Here is a 27,306-nt window from a genome sequence, read left to right as displayed (position 1 = left end):
CCCTTGATTCTTCTTATAGACCAGGGAAGGGGAACCTTCGTCCCTCCAGCTGTTGCAAAACTACAATTCCCATCTTGACTGGATGTGAATTGTAGCTTTGCAACAGTTGGAGGTCCAAAGGTTCCCATCCCTGTTATAGACAATGCAAGTCGCGAGGAAGAGAGGTCACAAAAGAAAAAAAAAAATACTTTACTGTTATACCAAAATCTCTCTGGTGGCAGCGTGGAGCCCCCAAAACTTGTGTTGTGTCATGCCCAAGGACAAGTAAGTCAATGCTACATTGGATAGTATGCAAGCCATTACCACTAAAGTATAAATATCTTGTCTTTGTATCGAAGTTAAAGGGGTATTTCAATCTCAGCTAACATAGTTAAACTGGTAGGGCTCATCGACCTAAATACATTTATTTGGCAAACTCACCTCCTTCTGATATACCCGATCTTTTCCCTCCCATTGTTGGCATCTTACTGTTTAGGTTACTGACTAGGGATGGTCCGTAATGAACCCGAATGCTCGGCAGCAGATTCCCGCTGTCTGCCCGCTCCGTGCAGGGGGCAGATACAGCGGGAGTAACGCCTGGAAAACTGGGATACAGTCTATGGCTATGGCTGTATCCCAGTTTTCCAGGCGGTCCTCCCGCTGGATCAGCCCGCTCCGCGGGGCGGGCAGACAGCGGGAATCATTACCGAGGGTTCGGGTTTGTACGAACTCGGTTTGGACCATCCCTATTACTAACCACCAGATCACTGCTGTTAGAGCGGAGTAGTGGTTGATAATCTAGACAATAAGCTATTAACAATGGGAGGAAAAGAGAAGGATATCTGGAGAAGGAGGCAAGATTGGTAAAGGAATGTATTTGCAAAAAAAAAAATTATCTTGACTAGTCCTACAAGTATAACTATGTTAGATGAGATTGGAATACCCCTTTAGGGTATGTTCACACTTACCGGATCCGCAGCATATTTTATGCTGCGGATGCACTACAGATTTCATTTAAATAACTGAACACAGCATCAAATCTGCACCATCAAATCTGCTGCAGATCTGCTGCGGATCCTGTAGGTGTGAACTCACCCTTAAGGAGAAATCCTGCAGATTATAAGATCCTGCAGCCGTCAGGGGCAGGAAAAGATATATAACTGGGACTAAATTACCTCTCCCTGTGGCCGCGGTGAGAGGCAGAGCCAACCGTGGTGCCCCCCGCTGCAAGAAATATCCCCCCCAGTTGTGATAACAAGGCCAATCAGTGACTGGAGCGGGGACCCATTCTAGTCACTGACTGGACAGTCCATCAGGCGGGTCGTGACATGTCAGCTCAGGAGATCCCGGAGGCTGGTGGGAGTCCCACGGCCGGTCCCGTCGCTCATCGTGGGCACGGGGAGGGGTAAGTTAGTACTTGTCATGAATTTCCCCCCTGCTGGTTTTTATAATCAGCCAAACTTTTCCTTTAAAGGGAACCTTTAACCCCGACACCTGGGGCAGAGCTAACTCGAACTGGGGTAGAGTCCCGGATACTTACCCCGCCCTCCAAGTCCCGTTCCAGAAGCCGATTCTACTGCTGAGAAATCGTTGCCCGATGGTCTCCACGACCGATGTGTAAATGACCAGAGATAAGTCAGACGTCCATAGGAAATCACTGCTCCAGAAGTGTAATAAGGTGTAATGCAACGCAAAACCAGTACCAGGGCACCCCCCATGTGCCACCTATAATACCAATGTCTACAATTTTCTGTGTGCCAATACTACCTGAAGGTTTCTTTCCTTTGGTGCAGTCTCAGTACATAACATTCTAGACAAAGTAATATTTTAGTATATAAACTATACTATACAGAATATAAAGTAATGTGAACAAAAATCTGGACATTAGAAGAACAGATGAGAAGAGGTCTGTGATGTTCAGTGTATGAAATGTTTCTTTAGTAGCTTGTCTGGTCAGTTCCCGAGCACACATTGGAAATGTCACTTGTAAATGCCAATTAAGAAATTACAAGGAGTTCTGAAAGGTAGGCTTTGTGGATGCTGACATTCTCCTGACATGGAGGAGAACATCTGACCAGGGCCTTTGGCAAAATAAGGAAGGGGGGAAAAAAAATAAAGAAATTTCAAGATCTGCTCTGTCAGCTCTTATCGTTTGTGAGGCGAGATGCTTGTCGAATGTGAGTTTGGTGGGGGCCACGCTGGATGTGGAGTAGAAGCCTTGCGGTAAAGTAGATAGGTGCTGAAAGCACTGTCGGAATGGCGCGGTGCTCTTGGGTGATATAACAATATTTGAAAGAGTGAGATGGGGTGGGGGGGATTGAGGGTTGGGTGAAGGGACATTAAACGGAGAAGGAAAAAAAAACAGCATTTGCATTGTCAACTGGCCTACATCTTTAGACGGCCAAGGCTGGAGACTAGATAGAATCTGACGGCTCCTCGTACACTGAGCCAGTCAATGGGGGGAATATAGGGAGAAGGTGCATTAACCTCTTCTTGCTATGGTAAAACAGCAATGTAATAAATGACATATAAAAATAACATGCTAAATTCTACAAATGACTATAATAATTTGCTCACTATACAAATAATTTGATGTAAGGAAAAGGATCACCAGGATAAAACAGGAACGATAAAGAAATCTGACAATGTAGAAACTAAACAGAAATTCTTTTCTATGCATTTATGTTTATGCAGCTGTATATGTGGTATTGGCAAGCAGGCAGACCTCGGCTATAGGAGGTTGTTGCCACAGTCACTGCATTCTTAAGCTTCTATTACACGGGCCGAACTGGGGGAGCAAGCGAGCGACAACCTGTCAGATCAGCGCTCACTTTCTCCTCGTTCCCCGCACCGACAGTGAGCGCGTAAGAGACGGGGGGCGCGGGGAGCTTCGGAAGGGGCTGCCTGGACGATCTTTAGATAGTCCGAGGGGCCCATTGGAGATAGCGACGGTCTGCTGCCATCGCTCTTATACCACAGAGCGCCAGCTGGCAAACTGCCATTATTGTTGTAATTTTTTTCAACATGTTGAAAGACAAGGTTCAGCCAACATCATGCATGTCGGCTGATCGTTGCCTTTTAACACTAGCTATTACACCAAGTGATTATCGGCCAAGTTCGGACGATAATCGCTTGGTGTAATAGGGCCTTCACAGACTTCAGAATAGCCTATATGTCTTTCTTATGTCTCGGCTAAAGACATGACAATTGTTTTTATCCTCTGAGTTTCTGTACCTGTTGGTTGTAAGCTGACCTGGTCAGAATAACCTAGCGTTACACATAGGCAGACCATTAACCTGTTCAACAGTGTAAAAGCTTAGGGGGCATTCACATGTTCTGTGATTACAGCCCGTAAAATGGGCTATTAACAGGAATGCAGAACTCCTGGCATCATGATTCATTATGATGCCAGTGGCTGAAAAACAGTTTAATTGTTTGCGCTACTGTACTGACATGCAGAGAACTCTGAAGTCTGTACCATTGCACACTGTCCGTATATATGGACTGTGCAGGGAACGCATGAATGCCCCCCTAAGAGGCTTCCTCTCACCATGCTGAACTTTGCAGAACTGACCGGAAAGCAGCTTTGGAGGTACTGTACATTATTTAAAGGGGGCAGACTCCAAGCAGCTCTCCTCTGCTGATCAGCTGATGACCCTTTTTAAGCTATGCTGAAATATGGTCTTAGTGGTGAACAAAGACATTGAAGGTTATTGAGAAGAAATGAGCGAACTTGCCAAAAGTTTGGGTTCGCGCGAACCTGTACGATGGGTATTTGAATCCCGCTGCCTGGAGAAGGTGGATACAGCATAAAGACTGCATGGAAAACAGAGATACAGCTATGTTTTCCAGGCAGTACTCGGGCTGCATCGATTTTTTGCAGGCATCGGGAATCAAATACGGATCGTGTGAACCCAAACTTTCGACAAGTTTGCTCATCTCTATTATTCAGGATTTGCAAACTGTTAAACCACTAGTATAAGAAACCTATTCCCGGCAGCATACAGCATGCACACAACTTGGATACACAAACACATGTCTAGCATGATCAATGCTTTTACAATATTAATGTTTCCCAATTACCTGTAGGCCCCAAACTCATGCAAACTACATTCATTTTATTACAGTCTGGAGACCTGTAGTTGAAGATCTTGAGGCACCTATCCATTACTTGTAGTATAGAGTCACTACCTGCTGCAGTCACAAGATCATTAACAAAAGGCTGTCCTCGCCCATGAATATTCATTGTGCCATCCTCCAGTGCAGTCAGGGTCAGAACTGGAGAGCGTGGCAGGCTGGCATCACAACATGTCAACCAGCTGACGTACTGTGACATGAAGGCTGACCTTTGGTGGCCTAGCCTTGGCTGCCTGTGGAGAAGTGGAAACTGCCTGTGCATGACCGGCTCCATACCTGACAGATTCCTGGAAATCTAGCCGCCCCTGTATATTTCATCATCCCTTGTCGATGGCACCATGTGTGTGCCACTACGTGTACTTTACCCCAGATGCCACTCGTAGACCTGAAAGCTGCATATATTCTTTAGTCAATTTCTTTAAAGAAATCAGCAAACAAATATATTGACGTGAAGAAGATGAAGCAGGAAAAGCTGAAAATGTTACATCGTGTTCTGGAAAAAAGCATCACAATGGGCAAAAATGCTTCCTTACTGTAATTTCACCTCCGTCAAGAAAGAATGCCTAGTATATTCAGGGACTTTTAAGGTCAATGTGCCAGGGAACATTTTCCAAGAATATAAATCATTGTAAAATATGTTGGGAAATGTTTATAAAACTTGCAGATGCTATGAGATATGCCTTATCTTCTGCAATCTGTCTGATGCTGGCTAAGCAGGTGTGTGGAGTCTATGGGATCCCCCTGGTTTACACTAGAGCATGCCCGAGTCCGATCGTTTGCCATTTGATTACCGGTGGTTGAAGATGTTGGATGCAGCCCTAGGGAGTCCAGGAAAACATGGATACAGCCATAGGCCATATCTAAGTTTTCACAGACTCCCATCTCACTTCTTTAGCCACCAGTCAACAAGTGCTGAAAGATTGGACTGGAGCATGCTCGATTTCACTCATTTCTAGTTTACACCATTTAGACTGTGGGCAGATGTGGCCTGTGCAGAAGGTGGATCTTCAGGTCGTGGTTTTAAGGGTGGCTTCTAACTTTCCTGACGTCATCTGGTGGCACCAGTCACCTTGGCAACCTCAAAGGAAATGAGGATTGTGACCCACAACCAATGAGGGCTGCTGAATAGAGATAAGCAAACCTTGAGCATGCTCAGGTTCGTCCAAACCCGAGCGTGCAGCATTTGATAACTGGTGGCTGAAGAAGTTGGATGCAGCCCTGGGAAGTAATGGAAAACATGGATAGAGTCTATGGCCCATGGATGTATCCAGTGTATCCACGTTTTCCAGGCAGCTTCATGGCTGCATCCAACTTCTTCAGCCACCAGTTTTCAAAACGCACACATTCTGGTTCACTGAAACCCGAGTGTACTTAAAGGGGTTGTCCAGCGAAAAATTTTTTCTTTCAAATCAACTGGTTTCAGAAAGTTAAATAGATTTGTAATTTACTTCTATTTAAAAATCTCAAGTCTTTCCATACTTATTAGCTACTATATATCCTGCATGAAGTGTTGTTTGTTTACATTCAGAAACAGTGCTCTCTGCTGACATCTCTGGCGGAGTCAGGAACTGTCCAGAGCAGCAGCAAGTCCCCATAGAAAACCTCTCCTGCTCAGGACAGTTCCTGACTCCGCCAGAGATGTCAGCAGAAAGCACTGTTTCTGAATGTAAACAAACAACACTTCATGCAGGATATATAGTAGTTTATAAGTATGGGAAGACTTGAGATTTTTAAATAGAAGTAAATTACAAATCTATTTAACTTTCTGATACCAGTTGATTTGAAAGAAAACATTTTTTCGCTGGACAACCTCTTTAAGGTTCACTCATCTCTACTGCCAAGTGCTGGAGAGAAGAAAAAAATCGAGTTGCACATGAAACATATACAAGATTGCCCAGGGCGATCCGATGAATGAAACTCAAGCATGCTCGAGTCCGATCGTTTGGCATTTGAACACCGGTGGCTGAAGATGTTGGATTCAGCCCTAGGGAGTCCAGGAAAACATGGATACAGTCATAGGCCATATCTATGTTTTCATGGACTCCCAAGGACTGCATCTCACTTCTTCAGCCACCAGTCATCAAGTGCTGAAAGATTGGACTAGAGCATGCTCGATTTCGCTCATTTCTAGTTTACACCATTTAGACTTTGTGGGCAGATGTGGCCTGTGCAGAAGGTGGATCCTCAGGTTGTGGTTTGAAGGGTGGCTTCTAACTAGTCTGACGTAATCTCGTGGCACCAGTCACCTTGGCAACCTCAAAGGAGATGAGGGTTGCCACCCACAACCAATGCTGGGTAGAGATAAGCGAACCTTTAGTAAGCTCAGGTTCGTCCAGACACGAATGTGCAGCATTTAATTACTAATGGCTGAAGAAGTTGGATGCAGCCCTGGGGAGTCATGGAAAACATGGATACAGCCTATGGCCTATGGCTGTATCCAAGTTTTTCAGGCAGGTTTATGGCTGCATCCAACTTCTTCAGCCACTGGTAATCGAAAGCCACACGCTCGGGTTCGGATGAACCAGAGCGCACTTGAGGTTCCCTTATCTCTACTGCCAAGTGCTGGAAAGAAGAAAGAATTGGGTTGCAAATGAAACACATGCAAGATTGCTGTGGTCACCTGGAGCCCAGAGAAATAAAAGTCCAAATGTAACATAGTAACCACTTGTCACAGCAGCCTGTATTCTAGGCCTCTGTGCCTGCCAGGACTGATCTGCTGGTACAGACTGTACCTAATAGAATAGTCCGGAAGAAGACCATTTACAGTGCTATGCATTCACTATCTGGGTATTAGTCACACAGCTACTGTAATGTCGGCTCACATAAATTTCCATAGTCAAACAGATTAAATGTCTCCTATACTGGTGGTCATGGTGTATGTTGGAGGTCCGGGACTGATGAGAATAATTACAATTTGTGTTTGGTGCCTATACAGATTATGTTGGTGCTCTACAAATTATACAGAATAGAATGGAGATACTTTGCTATGAAAACCCTAATAAAGTATATATCACAGTAAGAAGAGTTAACAGGAACAGAATGAGATATTGAAATGAACAAGCAAGGAATCAATGCACCCATACAGTAACCCTTAGAAGCGGTAATGGGCCAAATGTAATTCTAGCTGTAATGATTCCCTGATTGTATAGGTGACCCATGACTCAGTATGGGATAAGAGCGAGACATATTCTAGAGTCCACCGAGGATATACACTTACACTACACACAGGCCGCTTTTCTTCCTCAATTTCTTTTGATGGCTATGTGAAGTTACATAGGAAATAAAGCCACCCGCCGAGGAATAAAATGCAACTACTTGTAGCAGATTCGGTAGGTTGATTCATGAAAATGTTATATAGATTTTGGGGACTGATACAACTATAAGGTATATGTCCCAGAAATTCACAATAATACAAGCCCATGGGCCAATATACTATTATAGCTCAAGGAAAAGTGGGAGCTTCATGTCTCTAACAGTAGGAATACTTCCGAGAAACCTAAAGATTAACTTATCTCCAGCAAATGCTGCTGGGGTGCTACAGGCACCAACGATTACCTCCCTATATGCTAAAATACAGAAGAAATAGCGCCACCTAGCACGGATGATAGAATTACGAGCATTTTGGCAACAGTTTACTCACAACAAAACAAAACGCCCATCTACCCCAAAGCAGCACTCCTCAGATAATAAACTAATAAACCTTAATGAACAAATTACAAGAGCTATCCCAGTGGGGACTGAGAAGACATTTTATTTTGTCAAAGATATGGAGTGACTGGTCACAGATGAGAGCTTGGTTAACTTGTCTAGACTCTATATTGTAAGGGTCTTAAAGTGAGTTTTCGTTTTCTCCGATTAACGATAAACGATTGCAAAAGAGCGCTTTTAGGAACAACTTGAAATCATTCATCATAATACACGGAACAATTCCAAGTGCAATTACAAAGTGTTAATTACAAGTGCAATTTCGATCATTCGAATATACTCCAGTAAATGAGTGATCGTAATTGCGAACGATTAACGACGATTTTAGGGTCAGCCCAAAAGCTGCGATCGGTGACATACAGTACGAATGAAATTTCGGTAGAGGTTTGATCGTTACCTGCATACACACGTAAAGATTATCGCTTAAATTCAAACAATATAACAATCTTTCCATGTAATAGGCCCATAACATTCTCTATCTTTTCTTCAGAACACTCAGAATCTTATGAGTATTCTCATAACAGATAGCATCCACCCTCTACCCCATTTTCCCTTTTCCTCCCTCCCTAAATTATTGCTGATTATTGCCCCAAATAAAAGATTCACTGATCAGTTGATAAATGATCGCTTGGACTGTGTGACCCTAAAAATCAGTTGGGTAAGGGATGTGTGGTCCAAACTCCGAGGTAAGCGAGAACCATTCTGCTAGATCGGCACTCGCTTACTGAGCCTGTTACACAGCTCGATAATCGCATGGTAAGGGCTGCACAAACATCGCTAGCAATGTTCATGCAGCCCTTTCCTTTCAGATGCCGCCCACAAATTTCTTTTTCCAGATTATTTTTGCTGATTTCTGTTACACTTTGAATACATAGGAGTCAGAGCCCTTTCTTAAAATAGTTAGGGGGGTCAGAGACGTCAGGTCAGGACCCCTATGATCTTAGACTTATCTCCTTATCCTTTGGATAGTTTATAAGTTCTTTTAACTTGAAAAACTCCTTTAAATATTTATACCAGTTACGGGGTCTCACCCTCTCCTCCCTACTGGCTATACTTCTAGCTATGCACAAGTATGCCTTCCCTACTGGCTACACTGCTAATTTTTTCCCAGAAAGGCTATTAAAATACAGCCATCAATAATAAGAACCCTAAAATCCCTTACAATGGGATACAGGAGGCACTATGGCTGATTTGGGTCTTAGGCAGCATGGCAAAATAGAAAATAATATAAAAAAATTATGGGGCTGAGGGCAACAAAATATGGGAATGCTTTGAGTGATATATATATATATATATATATATGAGAAACTGAGATTCTGAGAACTGAGTGACAGTCAGAATGGTTGTAAGAGTCATATACATGGGCGCTTTATAGGACCTCAACAAAAAGACAACAATGTATGCCCTCCCCTACATAGATTCCAGAATGCTGGAGGGTATTGGCACACAGTGTTGTGAATTACACACCTGCTGCATAACGCCTTTATAATCAGAAAGGAAAGCTTCATGTCAATCATTACTATTCCTACCAAATCAATTCAGCTTCTACCACAAATAAAGAACACCGTGCCCCAGACTCTACACAGCAATGCCAACAGTGGCAGCCACAGTGATGATACCTGGGACGGATCACTGCATAGCCCTGTGTGTCAGTGAAGCATGTTGACGTCTAAGCGCAACAGTAACAAACGTATTCTTTATCTTCTACCGAAATCTAATACACACACCTCATGTATAATTTGCATAAATTAGATTTTAAGCTGTAAAATATTTAGTAAGAAAAACCAACAGAGCTGTAAGTGATGGAGACAGACACCCCGGTCAGCCGCACGTAAAGTGCCTAGCGAAGCCACAGCATGGCCTTCATGATACTTCAGTGCCCGGTCTCTCATCAACAGGGCAATGAAAATGCTTGAGTGCTCTTAATTACTGCAAATGAAGTGTTCCTTATGGCGAGGAGCAGAGACATTACCGGGGAGCCATAACTGCATCGGCTTCTTCATATGAAAGCAGTTACAATGTTGGCAGAAGTCCTGGCTGGCTGTGGACTCATGTCAAAATGGCAACTTGATTTTAGAAACATTTGAGTTTTTTTTTTTTTCCTTAAACAAAAAAAATAAGAGTTCATAAAATCACTTTATAAAATTGGAAGCTGCAGATGTAGAAACTCTCACCACAATACACAAAAAACTTTGTTAGTAATAATTATAAAAAGCAATACTCTCACAGGGCGAGAAAGCGATTTTTACAGCGTGATAGTATACAATTCATATGATTCTGAGATAACCAGCCATGACATCAGTGGCTTAGCTTCCATAGAGGCAGGGTAGGCAGTTGCTATGGGGCCTGTGGGAGAAGGTAAGAGTGTGTGTCCTTACCCCTTATGTACTGCAGTGTGTAAGTGACCCAATGTTTACTTACATGATGCAACACAAAAAAGGTTAAAAAGCAAAAGACAGAGATCTCTGCCTCACTGCCCTGGTAACCCCTTACCTCTGTTCTCCTAGCAATCAAGTAGGAAAGGAAAATGTGCAGAGCTCCCTGCAGAGGTCAGGGGTTATCAATGTTGGAGCAGTAAAGCAGGCCCTGTGAATCTTAGCTACGCCCCTGCATCACATTATTGGGTCATCCTTGTAATTTACTTCTATTAAAAATCTTTCAGTACTTCCAATGCAGGAAGAGGTGTATTCTTTCCAGTCTGGAGAACAGGAGAGAATATCTATGGACAGTACCTGAGACAGACAGAGGAGGCAACAGAGAGCACTGTGTCAGACAGGAAGAAAAATACCACTTCCTGCAGAACATACTGCAGCTGATAAGTAGTGGAAGACAGGAGATTTTTAATAGAAGTAAATAACAAATATCTGGTACTTTCTGACATTAATTCATCTGAAAGGTTTTTTTTTTGATAAAGTATCCATTTATTAAAATGAGCAGAAACACTGGCCTAAGGCTAAGAGGCGTATTACTATATAAAACCATCCCCAGATACTGGTCATCATTTTTATTTCTTCTTTTGCTTTTATTTTCCTGTTACTATGTTATTTGGTTCTTGGTAGGGTTAAAGTATAGGAGCATGTTTTCTTTTTCAGTATGGTGTAAGAAATTACAGCTTTTGTATCACCTGCTTTACTGTGCTGTATCTTTACTAACACATGTACACCTTTCTTTTTATGTTACTATATGTATTTTCTACAACATTGTTTCAGTGTTTTTCTATAGTTCTATAGTGGTGGGTTGTCCAGATTTTTTTCTTTTGTTCTCACAGATAGATGTACACCCAGATCTTCAGCGAGGATTTAGTAGAGTTCTCCACTTTCCCGCATCGCTATAAAACATTGTCTAAGGTCCCGTGAAAGTGGTTTGCACTGAAGCATGGTTCCCACTAACCAGTCTTTCTTGAGATAACCAGATCTGTCAGTAACCAGGCTTTAGGTGCCTTTATTTAATGGGTAAAACACCTGTGAAACACAGAGACTTCTAATCTCATCTTAAGGTCGGGGCTACACGACAACTTTTGTAGCGCTACTGATTGATCTTAACTACTGAGTGACGGCTGAAGTCCACCGGATTGCTTATAGTTTAAAGTATTGATCTGGACAACAGTTGTAGTTCTATGGATAAAATCAATTAGTAGCACTACAGTAAGTCACGGTGTAGCCACGGTTTTACTGAAACACCGGAGATGTGTGCAACTCGGGTGGCTAAAAAAGTTGGCTGTAGCCATGTTTTCCTGGACTACCTAGGGCTGCATCCAACTTCATCAGCCACCGGTATTCTAACGTCAAACTATCTAACTCGAGCGTGCGTGAGTTGCACTCATCTCTATAAAACAACTTTAAAGCTCCCTCGGCGGCTATTGGAATGGGCCCACCTAGAGGGGGTGGGGCCTAGACGTCTAGTCTGGCTATTCCAAATGCAGCTGAAAGGGCGAGGCCTAGACAGTGATGATGTCACAGAGGGGCAGGGCCTCTGCCACCGATGTGGGCGGGGAAAAGTGGCACATCAGAATTGAAGCCGCGCCCCGGTGGCACAATCCACCAACGATAAAAAGCATTTTTCACTGGACCAAGCACCAATAAATCTATTATAAAGCAAGACATGAAAACTGCAGAATTTAGGCTTTACAGCTGTGTAGAGAAGTCCTCGTACAGGAAGGGGGTGACAGTGTCACTTTAAAAATAATAAAAATAATAATAATAATGCTTTTATTTGTATAGCCAACTGATTCCGCAGCACTTTACCATGGTTTGTCAATTCTGGTTCCTGTCTCCATTAGAGCGCACAATCTACATTGACCTATCTGTATGTTTTGAGTGTGGGAGGAAACTGGAGTACCTGAAGGAAACCCAGGCAAATATGGAGAGAACATACAAACTCTTCGATGAACCCAGGACCCCAGTACTGTAAGGCTACAGTGCTAATCACTGAGCCACCATGCTGCCAAACGTTTTATTGAAGAAGAATTGAAGTTCATTTTTCCCCTGCATTGTTGATGTTTATTTGTCTTTTTTTAACCATACTCACTATGTAACTGAGATTGTCAGGATTTATAATAACCTATACCAACACATTTACTAAGGTGTCCGATTGCCCTTAGTATATTTGGCAGGGTTTTTTACATGACAAAACCAAAACCAGACCTTACCGCCTCACCAGTGGTGCCAGATTCTTACAATACAAAACCCATAAAAAATGATGGTGTCTTTAATAAATATGCCGGTTATATCAGTTTTAAAGGAACACACCCACTATTCGGTTTTAGAGCACAAAATGACGAGTTAGTCAGTTTTCAAAGATATTTGTGGAGCACAACGTTAGTAAATGTGGGGAAACAAGAAACTGATGGGGAAAACATAGGGGAAAAAAAGACAAATTGATGACGGAAACATGTTAGTAGTGCCAAAATGTGTGTGATAAAAAAGATGGATTGAACAACGGTTTGAATGCTATTAGTTGAGGTACATTGTCCATGATTGTGATGCAGACAACAGATCATAGTTTATTTATCATCCAGGTGATTCCAAAGGGTTCGCTTACCTTTTTCTTGCAGCTGTAATATTATTTATTTCGCTTTCCCTTTTTAATTTCTGATCGGTGTATACAGTATAGTCCTAATGAAGTCCTATGAGGGAAGACTTACCTGTTCCAGTAACTCCAGAACTGATCCTGTAGATACGTGCGGTGACTACACTCATCTCCAAATGAGGCTTTACTTTCTATCCAATGAATGACATGGCCCTCAACAGCTAAAGGACAAGAGAGAACAAACTTAGTAAAGAAAAAGCTTACAACGGCCATTGGTCTCATGTATTTTTTTTAAAGGGAACCTGTCACCCCCCGTGCCGGGGCAGAGCCCCGCCGACCCCCCGCTAGAGACACTTATACTTACCCCGTGCACAAAGTCCCGCTCCTGGACTTGCTCCCGTTGCCGAGATATCATCGTCTGAAGCCCGGCACGCGCATCAGAGATGAGTCCGACGCTCATAGAGAATGAATGGAGCCGTCATTCACTATGAGTGTCGGACTCATCTCTGATGCGCACCGGGCACTTAACGGTGATATCTCGGCAACGGGAGCAGGTCCAGGAGCGGGACTTCGTGCCCGGGGTAAGTATAAGGGTCTCTAGCGGGGAGGTCTGCCCCGGTACGGGGGATGACAGGTTGGGATGAACTTCATCAAAAAACTGATTAAAAAAAAACGGATTACAAAAACGTAGTGTGAACCCAGCCTAAGGAAGGTGCAGTCAGTATCTTCAATCATACTCAGTTATTGAGGTCAATGAGAGTAAGGGTCCTATTGCACCAGACGATTATCGGACATTATAGGTCATGTTAAAAGGCAACAGTCAGCAGACATGCACATGACATATCGGCTGATCATTGTCTTTAAACATGATCTCTCAAAACTATAACGATTGCGATATAAGCGGCGGCAGCATACCATCGCTCCCTTCAATGGGCGACCCAGATAATCTAAGGGTCGTCCGGGCACTCCTTCCCACAGCTCCCTGCAACCCCCCCTTCTCTGACTCGTTGTCTGTACATATAATAGCACAGGCAGCTAGCGTGGAATGAGGAGGAAGTGAGCGCCTGACAGGTTGGCGCTCACTTCCTCCTCAATATCGGGCCTGGTAACACGGTCCAGATTAATGTGATCTGTATCTGCAAGGAAGTTTGTGGCAGATACTAGTATCTGCCATGTATGTAGGGAAGATCATCTAAGAGCTCCTCAATCCATAGGCCTACTTTAGTATAAGTATCAGGGGTGTCGTCAGCATTGGTGTACTCTCAGCAGTGTCAGCTCAGGTCACATGATGCCTGCTTCCCCTGGACAGCAATATGTATACTGTAACTGTATACGCTCATATCCGCAACTGCAAAAGGGCTTGACCCATTCAGCTGAATATCACATTGTGCTCTATAATAGCTCCACGTCAGACTCACCTACTGGCACCTCCAGAATGAAGTCGGGAGTTTTATCGTAGCCTTTTATCCGCAGCTGGTCTTCGTCTACAAAGAATAGAAAGAACTAGCGTGTTATTTAAAAAGAAAAAAAAATAATCTGAAAATATAATACTATACTGTTATCACTTTGTCCACTATATTGTAAAACAGGCCCAAGTAAGGGCCCTATTACACCAATAGATTATCTGACAGATTTTTTTTTTGAGCCAAAGCCAGGAACGGACTATAAACAGAGAATGTGTAATAAAGGAAAGACTGAGATTTCTCCTCTTTTCGAATCCATTCCTGGCTTTGGCTTAAAAAATCTGTCAGATTCTTAGTATCTTGAGGCTATGTTCACACACTGTAAAATCAAAAGCAAATTATGTCTGTAATTATGAGGGGAAAATACAGACGTATTTTAAAATCAAAAGCAAATTATGTCTGTAATTATGAGGGGAAAATACAGACGTATTTTAAATATAATAATGCGCTTAATTGAAGTCAATGAGAAATCGGTCAGTAGTGCACACACAGTATAGAACAGGGGATGCGAACCTTGGCTCTCCAGCTGTTGCAAAACTACAACTCCCATCATGTCTGGACAGCCAAAGCTTTAGCTTTGGCTGTCCAGGCCTGATGGGAGTTGCAGTTTTGCAACAGCTGGAGAGCCAAGGTTCCCTACCCCTGGTATAGAACAGCTATAATTGATGATGACCGTCCTGCTTTAGCAAAAAACGAACATTTTTTTTTTGTTTTGTTTTCTTTTCACTCAAAATTACTTATATTTTTTACTTTTATTTTACTGGACATGAACATAGCCTCAATGTTACATATGCCTACCTGCACAGACAAACAGAAAATCTAGGCAAATCTGGTGTCTGGAAAAGCTGGGTGAACTCCATGAGTCTAAGTGACGGGTGTCTCAAGGACTTATTTTAGGATAAAAATCTCCCCCTATTCTTTTTACTGCTTTAGTTTTAGGACAGGAGAGTGGCACTTCTAATTATATCTTTATGGATCACATAGGAAACAACCCAAGACCAGATCTGTCTTGCTACATAACTGTTCCTCCAGTGTTTGTCTATGACAAGGTTAATCAGACAGCGTTCAGTGTTATCTTATCCCTACCAGGCGTCACTGCATGATCACAGGAGCCCCCAGTATGTCATAACATATTGCCCTTGACTTCTGAAACCCTGGAGTACGCAATAGCATTTTGTAGAGACCCATTACGGCCTTGCTTCATGTCTCCATCCATCCTTAACTAATGACCTGGATGTGGAAGGCAGGAGGCTGTGTGGTCCTGTCCTAACACCTGCTGGGCTGCTGACACTGCCTTCCCCGTGCTCTTTCTGCTTCACCTTTGATTAGAATTAATGACGGTTCCCAGAGGTAGTAAGCTCGCTTCCCATCCATCTATCAGCCTGGGACAAGGATTTCACAGAGACCATTTGCTAACTTCCCTCGTGTTAATACACCCCACACATACGAACCATCTGAGGTAAAGGGCAAACACAGCAGAAAGGATTACCACTGAAGCATCAGAACGTCCATACAGGAAATGATACATATATATATATACACATATATCTTATACAGTAATATATATATATATATATATATATATATATATATATATATACACACACACACAAACACACATATATATATATATTTATTACATACACTCGTTAACAAAAAAGCACTATAAAGTAGCTGTCAATTAAATTATATTTTTCATGTATAAATGTAATTTCCAGAGCAGGAGAGGTTTTCTATGGGAATTTGCTGCTGCTCTGGACAGTTCCTGATATGGACAGAGGTGGCAGCAGAGAGCACTGTGTCAGACTGGAAAGAATACATCACTTTCTGCAGGACATGCAGCAGCTGATACGTATAGGAAGAATTGAGAGTTTTAAATAGAAGTAAATAACAAATCTATATAACTTTCGGAAACCGATCGATTTGAAAGAAAAATATTTTCACCGGAGAACCCCTTTATGATATATGAATACATGTTTCCATACGGTCCTGCGTGACCTCTATGTTTATGACATGCTCTTTGCTGTATCACTTTATCTAATAAAAATTTGATTGGGAAAAAAAATTATACATGAATACAATAAAAAAAAAAAAAAAAAAAGTTTTCACTTTTTGTCAGAAAGTTATACAGATTTGTCAATTAATTCTATTTAAAAATCTCAAGTCTTAAAGTACTTCTCAGATGCTGTATGTCTTGCATGATGTAGTGTATTCTCTCCAGTCTGACACAGTGCTCTCTGCTGCTACCTCTGTCCATGTCAGGAACTGTCCAAATAAGTAGGGGTTTTCTATGGGAATTTGCTACTGCTCTGGACAGTTCCTGATATGGACAGAGGTGGCAACAGAGAGCACTGTCTGACTGAAAAGAAAACATTTCCTGCAGGACATACAGCAGCTGATAAGTACTGGAAGACTTGAGATTTTATAAATAGAAGTCATTTACAAATCTGTATAACTTTCTCACAACAGTTTCTGACTCCCAGCGATCGGACTCCGCACAATCTACTTTGTGGACAGGGGATAAAGGGATTTATATTGGAATACCGCTTTAAGGGCACATACTTTTTTAAAAAAAAAAAAATTTTGCTCTAAAGTGTTTTATAGCAGTTTTTAAGTTTTTTCTTTTGTTTTTAGCCAAACGCATAGAGTGCTATAGGTCACATTCCCAAATTCTGTATATAAGGTCCGTGCAGGCACTGTGTGCTACAAACTGAACTATCGGAACTCACTACTGTACATTATAATCCATTACAATGCATTGAGCTCTGAAACAGTTAAAGGGTTGGCCATGTACAGTATTAGTAACTGTACTCACTGCACTTACTGACAGCAGCTCCCTGTGTACTTCATACAGCTAATATCAAACTCCTCTCCTCCAGGCTGCGCTGTCCTGCTCTGTGGTGAGTCTGTCCATAAGATGGCCGACATGGAGGAGCATGTAACATGCCACACCCCCCCCCCTGCTCCATAGGGCACTAAGGGGGCGGAGCATGGTCACATGCTCCACCATGTCGCCCATCTTATGGACAGACTCACCACAGAGCAGGACAGCACAGCCTGGAGGAGAGGAGTTTGATATTAGCTCTATGAAGTACACAGGGAGCTGCTGCCAGTAAGTAATGGGAATACACTTACTTATACTGTACACTGAACTTTTTTACTATAAAATAGCCGACCCCTTTAAGTCTCAGTGCTACTGTACTGACATGGTTGTACATGTCCAGACCCCGAAACCCTGATTTCTAGCTTGCAGCAGCCGGAGGTGATGAGGAAACTGAAAACAACCGAACAAGCTGTTTTATGTGTTAATTTTAGAGAGTTGAATAACAGTCTAGCACTGCCAGCCCGCTAAGGAGTTTTTGGCTTCCTGACCACCACAGCAAGCAGGCCAGAGGATGCAGGGGGCCCCCTGATAGGCTCAGGTCCAGGAGGCGGGACCAGCATTTATCAGCCATATCCTGCTTTAAAGGAAAGCAAAAATTCGCTAATGAAAATGGGTGGAGGTGGGAGAGATCTGACATGTCTGGCATTTCTTCCTATTCTCCTCCGGTGTCACATGACTAAGACGATGGGTCTTATCTCTACATAGGGAAAGGAATACTGCAGCACATAGTGAAGCGTCTTCCTCCAGCTACTTATTGTATAAAATATTAATTACACGGCAGCAAGGGTGTGCTGTTTATACAGCGGATTAGATAACAGAGTTCCTGCTTGGCCCTAAATCAATAAGAGTCTGTTCAGCATCAATCATCCCCAATTCTCTCCTTCCCAATATTCAGGCAGAACAATGATCATTTCCCTTTATACGTAAAACTTACCTGCAGCAATAGCAGAGACGGCAGCCATGCCATTAGTGGCGAACCTGAAGCATCCAGCACAGGAGAAGGATATCCATCACCTTCTCATTCATAGAGAATAAATTACTGACATTCAGAAAAACACATTTACAACCAACACAACAGGATTTTCACCTTTTACTGAAAACTGCTTGTTATCTGGGTAACAAAACAACAATCCAAACAATCATCCTTCCCAATACCACCCTATGTCTAATATACATGTATAACCTATCTTGCACCCTTTCCCTTTTTTTTCCTCATTCTCATGCGCTATGGATGTCTAAAATCCTCTACTCTTGGTTCACTCTGACCATGCTCAGCTCCCTTTTCCCCCCTCCCTTTGTATATTGTAACTGTTATATATGTTCTTAGAGTCTGGAAGGAACTAAAAAGTTTTCATTCACAGTCAGCAAGCAGAGATCTCAACCTACACTACACGCCCCGGTAAACAGGTGGTTTCACTGGAATGAGGGTGAGGTATATAGAGGGTTTTTTTTATTAAAGGGGTACACCAGCGGGGAAAAAAAAATCTTTGAAATCAACTGGAGCTCAATCTCTAGTCTTTCAGTACTTATCAGCTGCTATATGTCCTGCAGGAAGTGGTGTATTTTTTCAAATTTGGCGAGCAGGAGAGGTTTTCTGTTATGATTTGCTACTGCTCTGGACAGTTCCTGTCACGGACAGAGGTGGCAGCAGAGAGCACTGTGGCAGACTGGAAAGAATACACACACATATATATATATATATATATATATATATTGAGAGAGAGAGAGAGAGAGAGAGAGAGAGAGTTCAATTGTAAACATCTACAGTTCACAGAGAAAAGGTAAAGGGTTCACTTACTTTTCGTGCACAACAGAATACAGGACATTTTGCAGCTAAACATTATCCAAATATTATCCTAATAAATTATCCTAATAAAAAATCAAATACCTCTGTGGAAGTAGCATGATTTGTTTAGAAAATATGATACAGATCTCATGTGTCTTACCTAGAAAGGCTAAGTTTTTCTCCAATAGTTTTTCTCTTAAAATGACTTCATGTTCATGGCCAATGGAGCTGCACAAGTGATCAAGGATCAATAACAGTACAACTATCAATTACTAGTCCTGCTGCACATCTTACAGGGAACTGGTCACATGACTGGTGCTATGTAACCCCCACCCCCCAGTTTAGTACTCTAAAGCTGCTTGGCACGGCTCTATGACACTATGCCCGGTAGGGTACAGCAGCATTTTCAAAATATCGCTCTTTAACCCCGATTCCCAGTAAGTAGACATGGGGGCGGAGCTGCAGCGGTAAGGAGTCATGATGCCTCTGTGCTCCTCTTTCAGGCTTGATAAACATCCTAAGTGCTGAGCTTAGTAGCATGACTACTTACCTGGCACCAGGAGCAGGGATTGATCTGGTACAGTATAGTGCTATTATATTATAATGACGTTACTACTAGGGATGAGTGCACCTCCAGTTCGCTTGGGTTCGTCTTCTGCATTTGATTACTGGTGACTGAAGATGATGGATGCAGCCCTAAGGCGGCCTTGAAATCATAGATACAGCCATAGGATGTTCCCATGATTTCCAGGACTCCCTAGGGCTGCATCCAACTTCTTCAGTCACCTGTATTCAAATGCAGAAGACAAATCTGAGCATACTATAGGTTCACTCATCTCTAGTTACTACCACTGAGGTTCTTGCAGGGTTTGTCACCTATTGCAGGTTTCCAAGACTTTCTGGGAAAAACGGGGTGACCTTTTTGACTATTGGAATGGCCGCTATTCATCAGACTTAATATGAAATACTAAATAGCCTAAATAAAAAGCTAAAACTCAGAAAACTATATTTACAGGGAGGAGTTCCCAAGGATCTTGTATTAGAAGCCCCCCCGCTCCCGCTTCTTCTTTATATTGATTGAAGGTTCTTTTGCCCTATATTTCCTGCATAGTTACTGCAGGTGGTACATGCATATTACTAGTTAGCATGATGGGAACTGTAGTTCTGCAACAGCCGGAGGGCCGAAGGTTCCCCCGTTCCTGACTTAAAGGCAGGATTGCGACTGTCGTAATGTCAGATACTATGTGTTTTTTTTCTCATAGGTCTTGTGAAGTCCATGTCACCATGTGGGTTGGAGCTGTTTTGGCGACACAAGGAGGGAGGACATACAATATCATATGGTTTTGTGGGTCGGAGCTGTTTTTGTGGCACACAGAGGGGGACATACAATATCATAAAGTTTTGTGGGACGGAGCTGTTTTGGTGGCACACAGAGGGGGACATACAATATCATATAGTTTTGTGGGACGGAGCTGTTTTGGTGGCACAGAGAGGGGGCCATACAGTATCATATAGTTTTGTGGGTCGGAGCTGTTTTTGTGGCACACAGAGGGGGACATACAATATCATATGGTTTTGTGGGTCGGAACTGTTTTGGTTGCACACAGAGAAGGCCATACAATATCATATGGTTTTGTGGGTCAGAGCTGTTTTGGTGGCACACAGAGGGGGACATACAATATCATATGATTTTGTGGGTCAGAGCTGTTTTGGTGGCACACCGAGAGGGCCATACAATATCATAAGGTTTTGTGGTCGGAGCAGTTTTGGTGGCACACAGAGGAGGCCATACAATATCATAAGGTTTTGTGGTCGGAGCAGTTTTGGTGGCACACAGAGGAGGCCATACAATATCATATGGTTTTGTGGTCGAAGCAGTTTTGGTGGCACACAGAGGAGGCCATACAATATCATATGGTTTTGTGGGTCGGAGCTTTTTTGGTGGCACAAGGAGGGGGGTATACAATTTCATATAGTTTTAATGCTGTGGCTGATGGGTATAAATCAAATCCACTGAACAGACTGTAAAGACATATCCAATGATTAAAAAAACAATCCTGCCATCAAGACGTCTAGTAAAATATTTTATTACAACTGTTACGCTAGACGATGAATTCCTTGTGTAACAGTAAATTATTCCACGAATAGTATGCACACTGCCCAATGAAACTCTCAGTCCTGACCAGGCCGAAGAGCAGAAAAATAAAAATAGATAAATGGATCCATGGGGAGAGGAGAAGCGAGAGGAAGAAGATAAGTGGATGGAGGGTGAGGACAAACAGGGATTAATACAGGAGCTTCAAAGTGATTTCCTAATGTAATGGTGGCCGAAACACTTAGAGATGGTCTATAATGTTACTACCTGTTATTGATGTATCCCGCTGACCAAAAGGCAAAACTTGTAAATAATCTCACAGGCCATTTTCCGCCCAGCGAAAATCTGAGGCCTGGCTTCCCGTAATCCTCAGAACCCTTCCTGTGAAATAGCCCCCTGCCATTTGCAAAGAGCCTGTCTCCGTGCTTTACTCTGTGCATATATAATTAGAGAGTTATATTTAAAATCAATACACAATCCTTCAGAAGACATTATGCTTTTAAAACCTTAAACTTTCCATTGATTTTTAACTATTTTACGTGCCCTGAAATTAACATGTAATTTCTGAAAACTTTCGCCCTGATGTAACACTTTCATATTGCCATAAGTCATAGGGCTTATGTGGCTCTGGCCAGCAAAGGCTCTGGGGGGGGACCATAAAATATCCTGCCGGCTGTATCTTTTACAGGGTTGAAGCGGTTGAACTCAAAACAGTTGTCACATTTCAATGTACTTGTACGCTTTTATGTCTTTTGTCATCTCAGGTTTGTAAGTTATACGTTTAGAAATTTATCAAAATGATATTTTCTATAAAGTGCTGATCAGAGAGATCGGAGCTTGTTTGCGAAGTCTTTATAAGGCCTCATTCTGCTCTAGTCCAGTGTTTTTCACAGAGGGTGATTTTGTCCACTCCGTCTGTTGATTTCATCCATTTGGATGGACTGGGTTGGGGGTCGGGAGGTGCTGGGTTTGTCCAGGGGCGGTGTGGGGGGCTGACAGGAGCAGGGAGAGATGTGGAACGGTGACTGGAGTGGGAGAGACGTGAGCAGTTACAGGAGGGGTGAGAGACAGGAGCAGTGACAGGAGCGGGGAGAGATGGCAGCGGTGACAGGAACGGGAAGAGACGGGAGCAACGACAGGAGCGGTGAGAGACGGGAGCAACGACAGGATCGGTGAGAGACGGGAGCAACGACAGGAGCGGGGAGAGATGGGAGCGGTGACAGGAAAAGGAAGAGATGGGAGAAATGATAGGAGCGGTGAGAGACTGGAGCAATGACAGGAGCGGGAAGAGATGGGAGCAGTGACAGTAGCGGTGAGAGATGGGAGCAGTGACAGGAGCAGGGAAAGACTGGAGCGGTGACAGGAGCGGAAAGAGATGGGAGTGGTGACAGGAGCGGTGAGAGACGGGAGCAGTGACAGGAGCAGGGAGAGACGGGATCGGTGACAGGAACGGTGAGAGACGGCAAGGATCACGGCACGGATAGTATGAATGCACACATTGGTTTTAATGGGCCTTAATATTCTTTATGGTCATGGATGTGCGACCACAGACAAGTGTGTGGCTGGGTCACAGAAACAATCGTTGGATCGTTTGTGCAACCTATTAATTCATCATAGTGGGCCACCGATTCCTGTTCACATAGGAAGACGTGCGGCTGACTAGGAATGATTTAAATGCCCACACAAAAGATGCGTTCTGACGATGAACAAGCAATTTATCATTCATTGGCTCATTGCTGGCCGATGTATGTTCCTGCCTGCCGAAACTAGTCTTTTGTAAAAGAGCTGCAAGCAATGTGATGATGATGATGATGATGACATTCACACATTAAGGATAGGGCATAAGTAGCGGATCGGTGGGAGTCTGACTGCTGACACCCACATGGATTGTAGGAACGGAGGCCCCTTGTTTTGAAAGTGAATGAAAGGGTAGTGTGCATGCTCGGTCACCACTCCATTCATTCTCTATAGGACACACAGGAACCTACCTGAGCAGTATACTTACCTATGTTCCCAATTCCTGCAGAGAGGAAATGAAGCAACAAGCAATATGTGCTGTTGCTTCATTCATGTGAGGGAAAAGGACAACTAATCTCATGACTAGTGGGGGTCCCATCAACCAGCTAGTCTTTGGGTGTGTGTGACTACAGCAATATTAAATATGCATAGTATTTTGTTTTAGACTATAACAAACTAGAAGTGTTTTCTTATTAAAAAAAAATTTGTACTTAATTAATTTGTGCATTAGCTCTTTAAGGGTTAGTCACTAGGAGATCTTATTACTGCCGAAATAAGGATTTGGTTTATCCAGAGATGCACATAGACTATAATATACTACAGAGACTATGCACATATAATCACTGTATCATTCCTGCTGCCTATTGATTTGATGATAGTCGACTACCAGTGGTTTTATGCATGCACAAAAAATCTGATCAGCCTACGAATTAGAGATTCTCCGCCTGTGCCATTAACACCATTGACACGTCAATTCTTTTGGCGGAATGTGGAATCCGCCCGTGCATAGAATGGTGTCTATGGCACGGGCAAAGAGGCGCGCGGCTGTGAACGGGTACGAGCTATGGAATCCGTCAGAAATTCTCCACTCAGGTTCCGTAGTGTGAACCCACCCTAAGGGTATATGCACACTGAGGAATTCTTGTAGATAACTTGCCACGGATTCCGCCGCTCGCCCCCGCTTGACTCTCCAATCTATACTCATACCCATAAAATTGACAAGAGACAGCCAAGCTGGCATAGGGCATCTCTTAGAAGAAGTCATGCTCCCTATTCCAACCTTGTGGCCTCCGGACCCCGCAGACCAGAGTAAGCTCTATTAAGCATTGTACCTACTGTAGACTGCCTATACGTAAGTCAAATGTAGACGGCTCCTAGACACCATACACGCAGCTTGTCGTCTACTTGATCTCCGACATAAGCTCATAAGTAAAAAACGTCTCTAATCTCCGTTATTTACACAAGCAAGACAGGTTTCACGGACTCATTCTTCATTGCTTGCGTTCGGTGTGTAAACCGCACGTCTTCCTTGTTATCAGGTCCAACTAACGCTAGCGAGAGTACAAATACACACATTTATTAATGGCCTGTCACATGTAGTTTCTGTAGCTAAATCTCTTGAGTATGCACAAAGTCAAAGCTAGCAAGGTAATGCCACTTCATATCACAGGGATGATATTTCTCAATATCTCCACAGGCCAATCAAGCATTTCCCTGATAGTTTCTATCAAATGCTAATCAATTATTTCCTCACCAGCCTGGAGGCTTTTTTTTAAACCACAAAGCCATTATGACCCATTATAAGTCATTGTGCGCTGCCAATAGCTGCAGATATAATGCTAGCAGTTTGCTGGCTGTGTACAGGCTTAGGCAGGGTCACTGGAGGAGTACTATATTTGGCATAAGAGAAGTGCATTAATACTTCAAACTAATATACTAAACACTTGTCTCTTCAATGGAGTGGCGGAAATCCCAGTGATCCAACCAGCTAAAGGCACAAGAGACCAATCTCTGCTGCCAGTAAGCTGCTATTACTCCATGGATAGTGCATTACCATCGGCTACATATCAAGTAGCCACATAAGACAAGGCATGTGGTGGGATTCTCACTGGGTCCTTCTCTGCACATTGAACTCTGTATAGGGCACCACGCATGCCTCAAACACACCCTTTTTTTGTAAAAATTTTCTGTACTTTTTTTTTGTAAAATTTTTTGGGTCATTTTTGTAATTTTTTAAGTCAATTTTTTTGTCAAATTTTTAAATTTAAGGTCTCAGGCGGCTAAAGCAAAGTGGTCGCACATAATACTGTAAGGCCCAGACAATGTAAACTGTAGACTACACAGTCCAAATATGCACTTATGAGAGTGGCCTAGGCTGTTTGGCACATTTATATGCTGTATTTGTGTGTTTTTGCTGCTTTTTAAGCCCTTTCTGACCCATGGAGTACCGTAACAGCCGTGGTCTGGAGTTTGACATGTATTTGGGTGCCAGACCCAAATCATACCTAGCAGGTGCCATCTGAAGACATCAGAGATCACACTAATGCCGGTCATTTCCCTGTTTCAATCAATATTGATTAGAGCATCTGAACAGTTGTTGCCTAAGTCACTGGTGGTCCAGCAGCCTGATCGGCACCCCCTGCAATATATTTTCAGGGCACCAATCTGTTACTAGTCTGCTGGTCTACTATAGACTTATGTGTCATTGTTGTTTAGGAAAACTTTTGACAAGTCAAAAGTTTTGATTGCTACGGGTCCAATCAGGAGAACAAGCGAGGAGAAGGCCACGCTGCTCTGTATAGGAAAAAAGATAGCTTGGCTCCATAGACTTACATCATGAGCTTAACTCTTTTTTTCTTACACAAAGCCGGGAGAGGATGAGCTTAGCACGGTCTTCTTCCCGCTCATTCTCCTGATCGTGAACACTCATACCTGGACCAATCAAAACTTTTGACATGTCTCTATGATCCAAATGACAGGAACACTTTAAGTAATTGAATGATTATAGTCTGCTAGGAGAACTTTAAAAAAAAGTTTTTTTTTTTTTGTTTTTTTTACACTCGTTAACATAAAAAAGATCCCTCAGCCTCAGAGTCCCAAATTTTTGGTCACAACACATTGCAGAAAAAAAAACAGAATAAAAAGTGCTGCAAAAACCACTTCTTTACCTCGAAAAATAAGAACTCACAGAGCTCTGTAGTTGGAAAAATACTAAAGTTATAGGGGTCAAAACATGGGGATGCAAAGATTTTTTATTATTTTCAATATATTTTTTTCTCCAATAATAAAATTAATTTACCTAAGTTTGGTAATGTTATGTTGGATTCATATTGACGTAGCAAAAATTTAGAATGTCGGTTTTGTTGTATGTTAAAACATTTTCCCCTCAAATTTGTATAACTACATTTGTCCTACAAATATTTTTTCCTCTGGTTTGGAAATACATTATTTAGCAAAATATGAAAATAAAGAAAAGAAACAACAACATTTTGGGTCTTTGATGGTGAGCAGGAAGAAATGTAAGCCCAAATTTTTAACTGGGGCGGGGCAAAGGGTTAACGTGCATTTTTTTTTAAATTTAATATGTAAACTCATTGAGAAACACAGGATTTAATCCAATCAAAACCTGAAAATCGGTTGGGTCTTCTTATATGCTAAGGGCCATATTACACAGGACAATTATTGTTTGAAAAATCGTTTAAATTTGAACGATAATCGTTTAGTGTAATAGCAGACAACGATTAAACAACCAACGAGAAATCATTAGTCGTTTGATAGAGTTTGGACCTATTTTTATCGTTGATCGTTCGCAAGGAATAAGACGTCGTTCACAGTAGCAACAAATGCAATAGCGACGACAAGACAACTGCAAGAACGATCATCGTCCCGTGTAATGGGGCAAACAATTTCAGGTCGTTCAAGATCGTTTATGGTTAAAAAATTGCTTTGTGTAATAGTGCTGTGCTAGAACGTAAGAAATTAAATATATGATCCGAAAGCCAAAATGTGAACAAAGTCTAATATACCTAACATGACCGATAGAAGGGAGGAGGAGCACAACTGACAACTGCCCTGTTACCATCTGATATAAGACGTTGCCTCATTTTAAGCTTATTCTGTAGCGAGCTGACAAACCAAAGAAAATACCTTTACTACCTCAGCACAAAATAGTATAATACTGTACTCCAAGGACAAAGTATAAGCCTGAGCACATTTGTCTGAATTTGCTTTTTGAGGAAGATGTGCAAACTGTAAAGGATACTGCTTGATGCAATCCACCAAGGGTCCATTGCAGCAGTCGTTGACAATACACTACAAAGGAAAGGAAGATATTACAACAGCAAGAAACATAAACTGGATAAAGAAAGCAAATAATAATACAGCTGTTATATATGTACACCAAAAATAAGGAGTCTTCTTGTTTTCACAATTAAAGGAAAACTCCGGGGAAATGTAAAAATGCCAAACAGCAGGGGTGTAGGGTTACCTGTCCCCATGTCCCATTTGTAGCATAATTTCTTAGTGACTCATCCCAGCTCAGAAATGTTCGCTAAGCCAGTCCATGACTGAGGTGGGAAACCACTGCAGCCACTGATTGGTTGAGGGGGTAGTTCCTATGGGGTCGTGGCGATGCAGGAAGCCGGGAGAAACAGGAGACTGGTGGGGGTCCATGAGCTGGTGACGCTGTGCTGCAGGGGAAAGGCTAAGCATA

At 42.6% G+C, this 27,306-nt stretch overlaps 1 protein-coding gene across 6 annotated transcripts in view; it reads right to left on the bottom strand.

Annotated features, from left to right (window-relative positions):
* CDIN1 (CDAN1 interacting nuclease 1) overlaps positions 1 to 27,306 on the bottom strand; it is a 236,008-nt gene that overhangs the window by 90,095 nt on the left and 118,607 nt on the right. For all 6 annotated transcript variants that reach the window (XM_069949763.1, XM_069949759.1, XM_069949765.1 and 3 more), the window contains 4 exons: positions 26,857 to 26,906; positions 19,143 to 19,210; positions 14,268 to 14,333; positions 12,965 to 13,070 (listed from right to left, as the gene is read on the bottom strand). In XM_069949763.1, the coding sequence (XP_069805864.1) occupies positions 12,965 to 13,070; positions 14,268 to 14,333; positions 19,143 to 19,210; positions 26,857 to 26,906 (290 nt within the window). The remainder of the gene's footprint in view (positions 1 to 12,964; positions 13,071 to 14,267; positions 14,334 to 19,142; positions 19,211 to 26,856; positions 26,907 to 27,306) is intronic.

This window comes from Dendropsophus ebraccatus, chromosome 13 (assembly GCF_027789765.1).
Source record: "Dendropsophus ebraccatus isolate aDenEbr1 chromosome 13, aDenEbr1.pat, whole genome shotgun sequence".
NCBI lineage: Eukaryota > Metazoa > Chordata > Amphibia > Anura > Hylidae > Dendropsophus > Dendropsophus ebraccatus.
The sequence above is the reverse complement of the archived record's forward strand: the minus strand, read 5'-3'. Positions and strand labels throughout refer to the sequence as shown.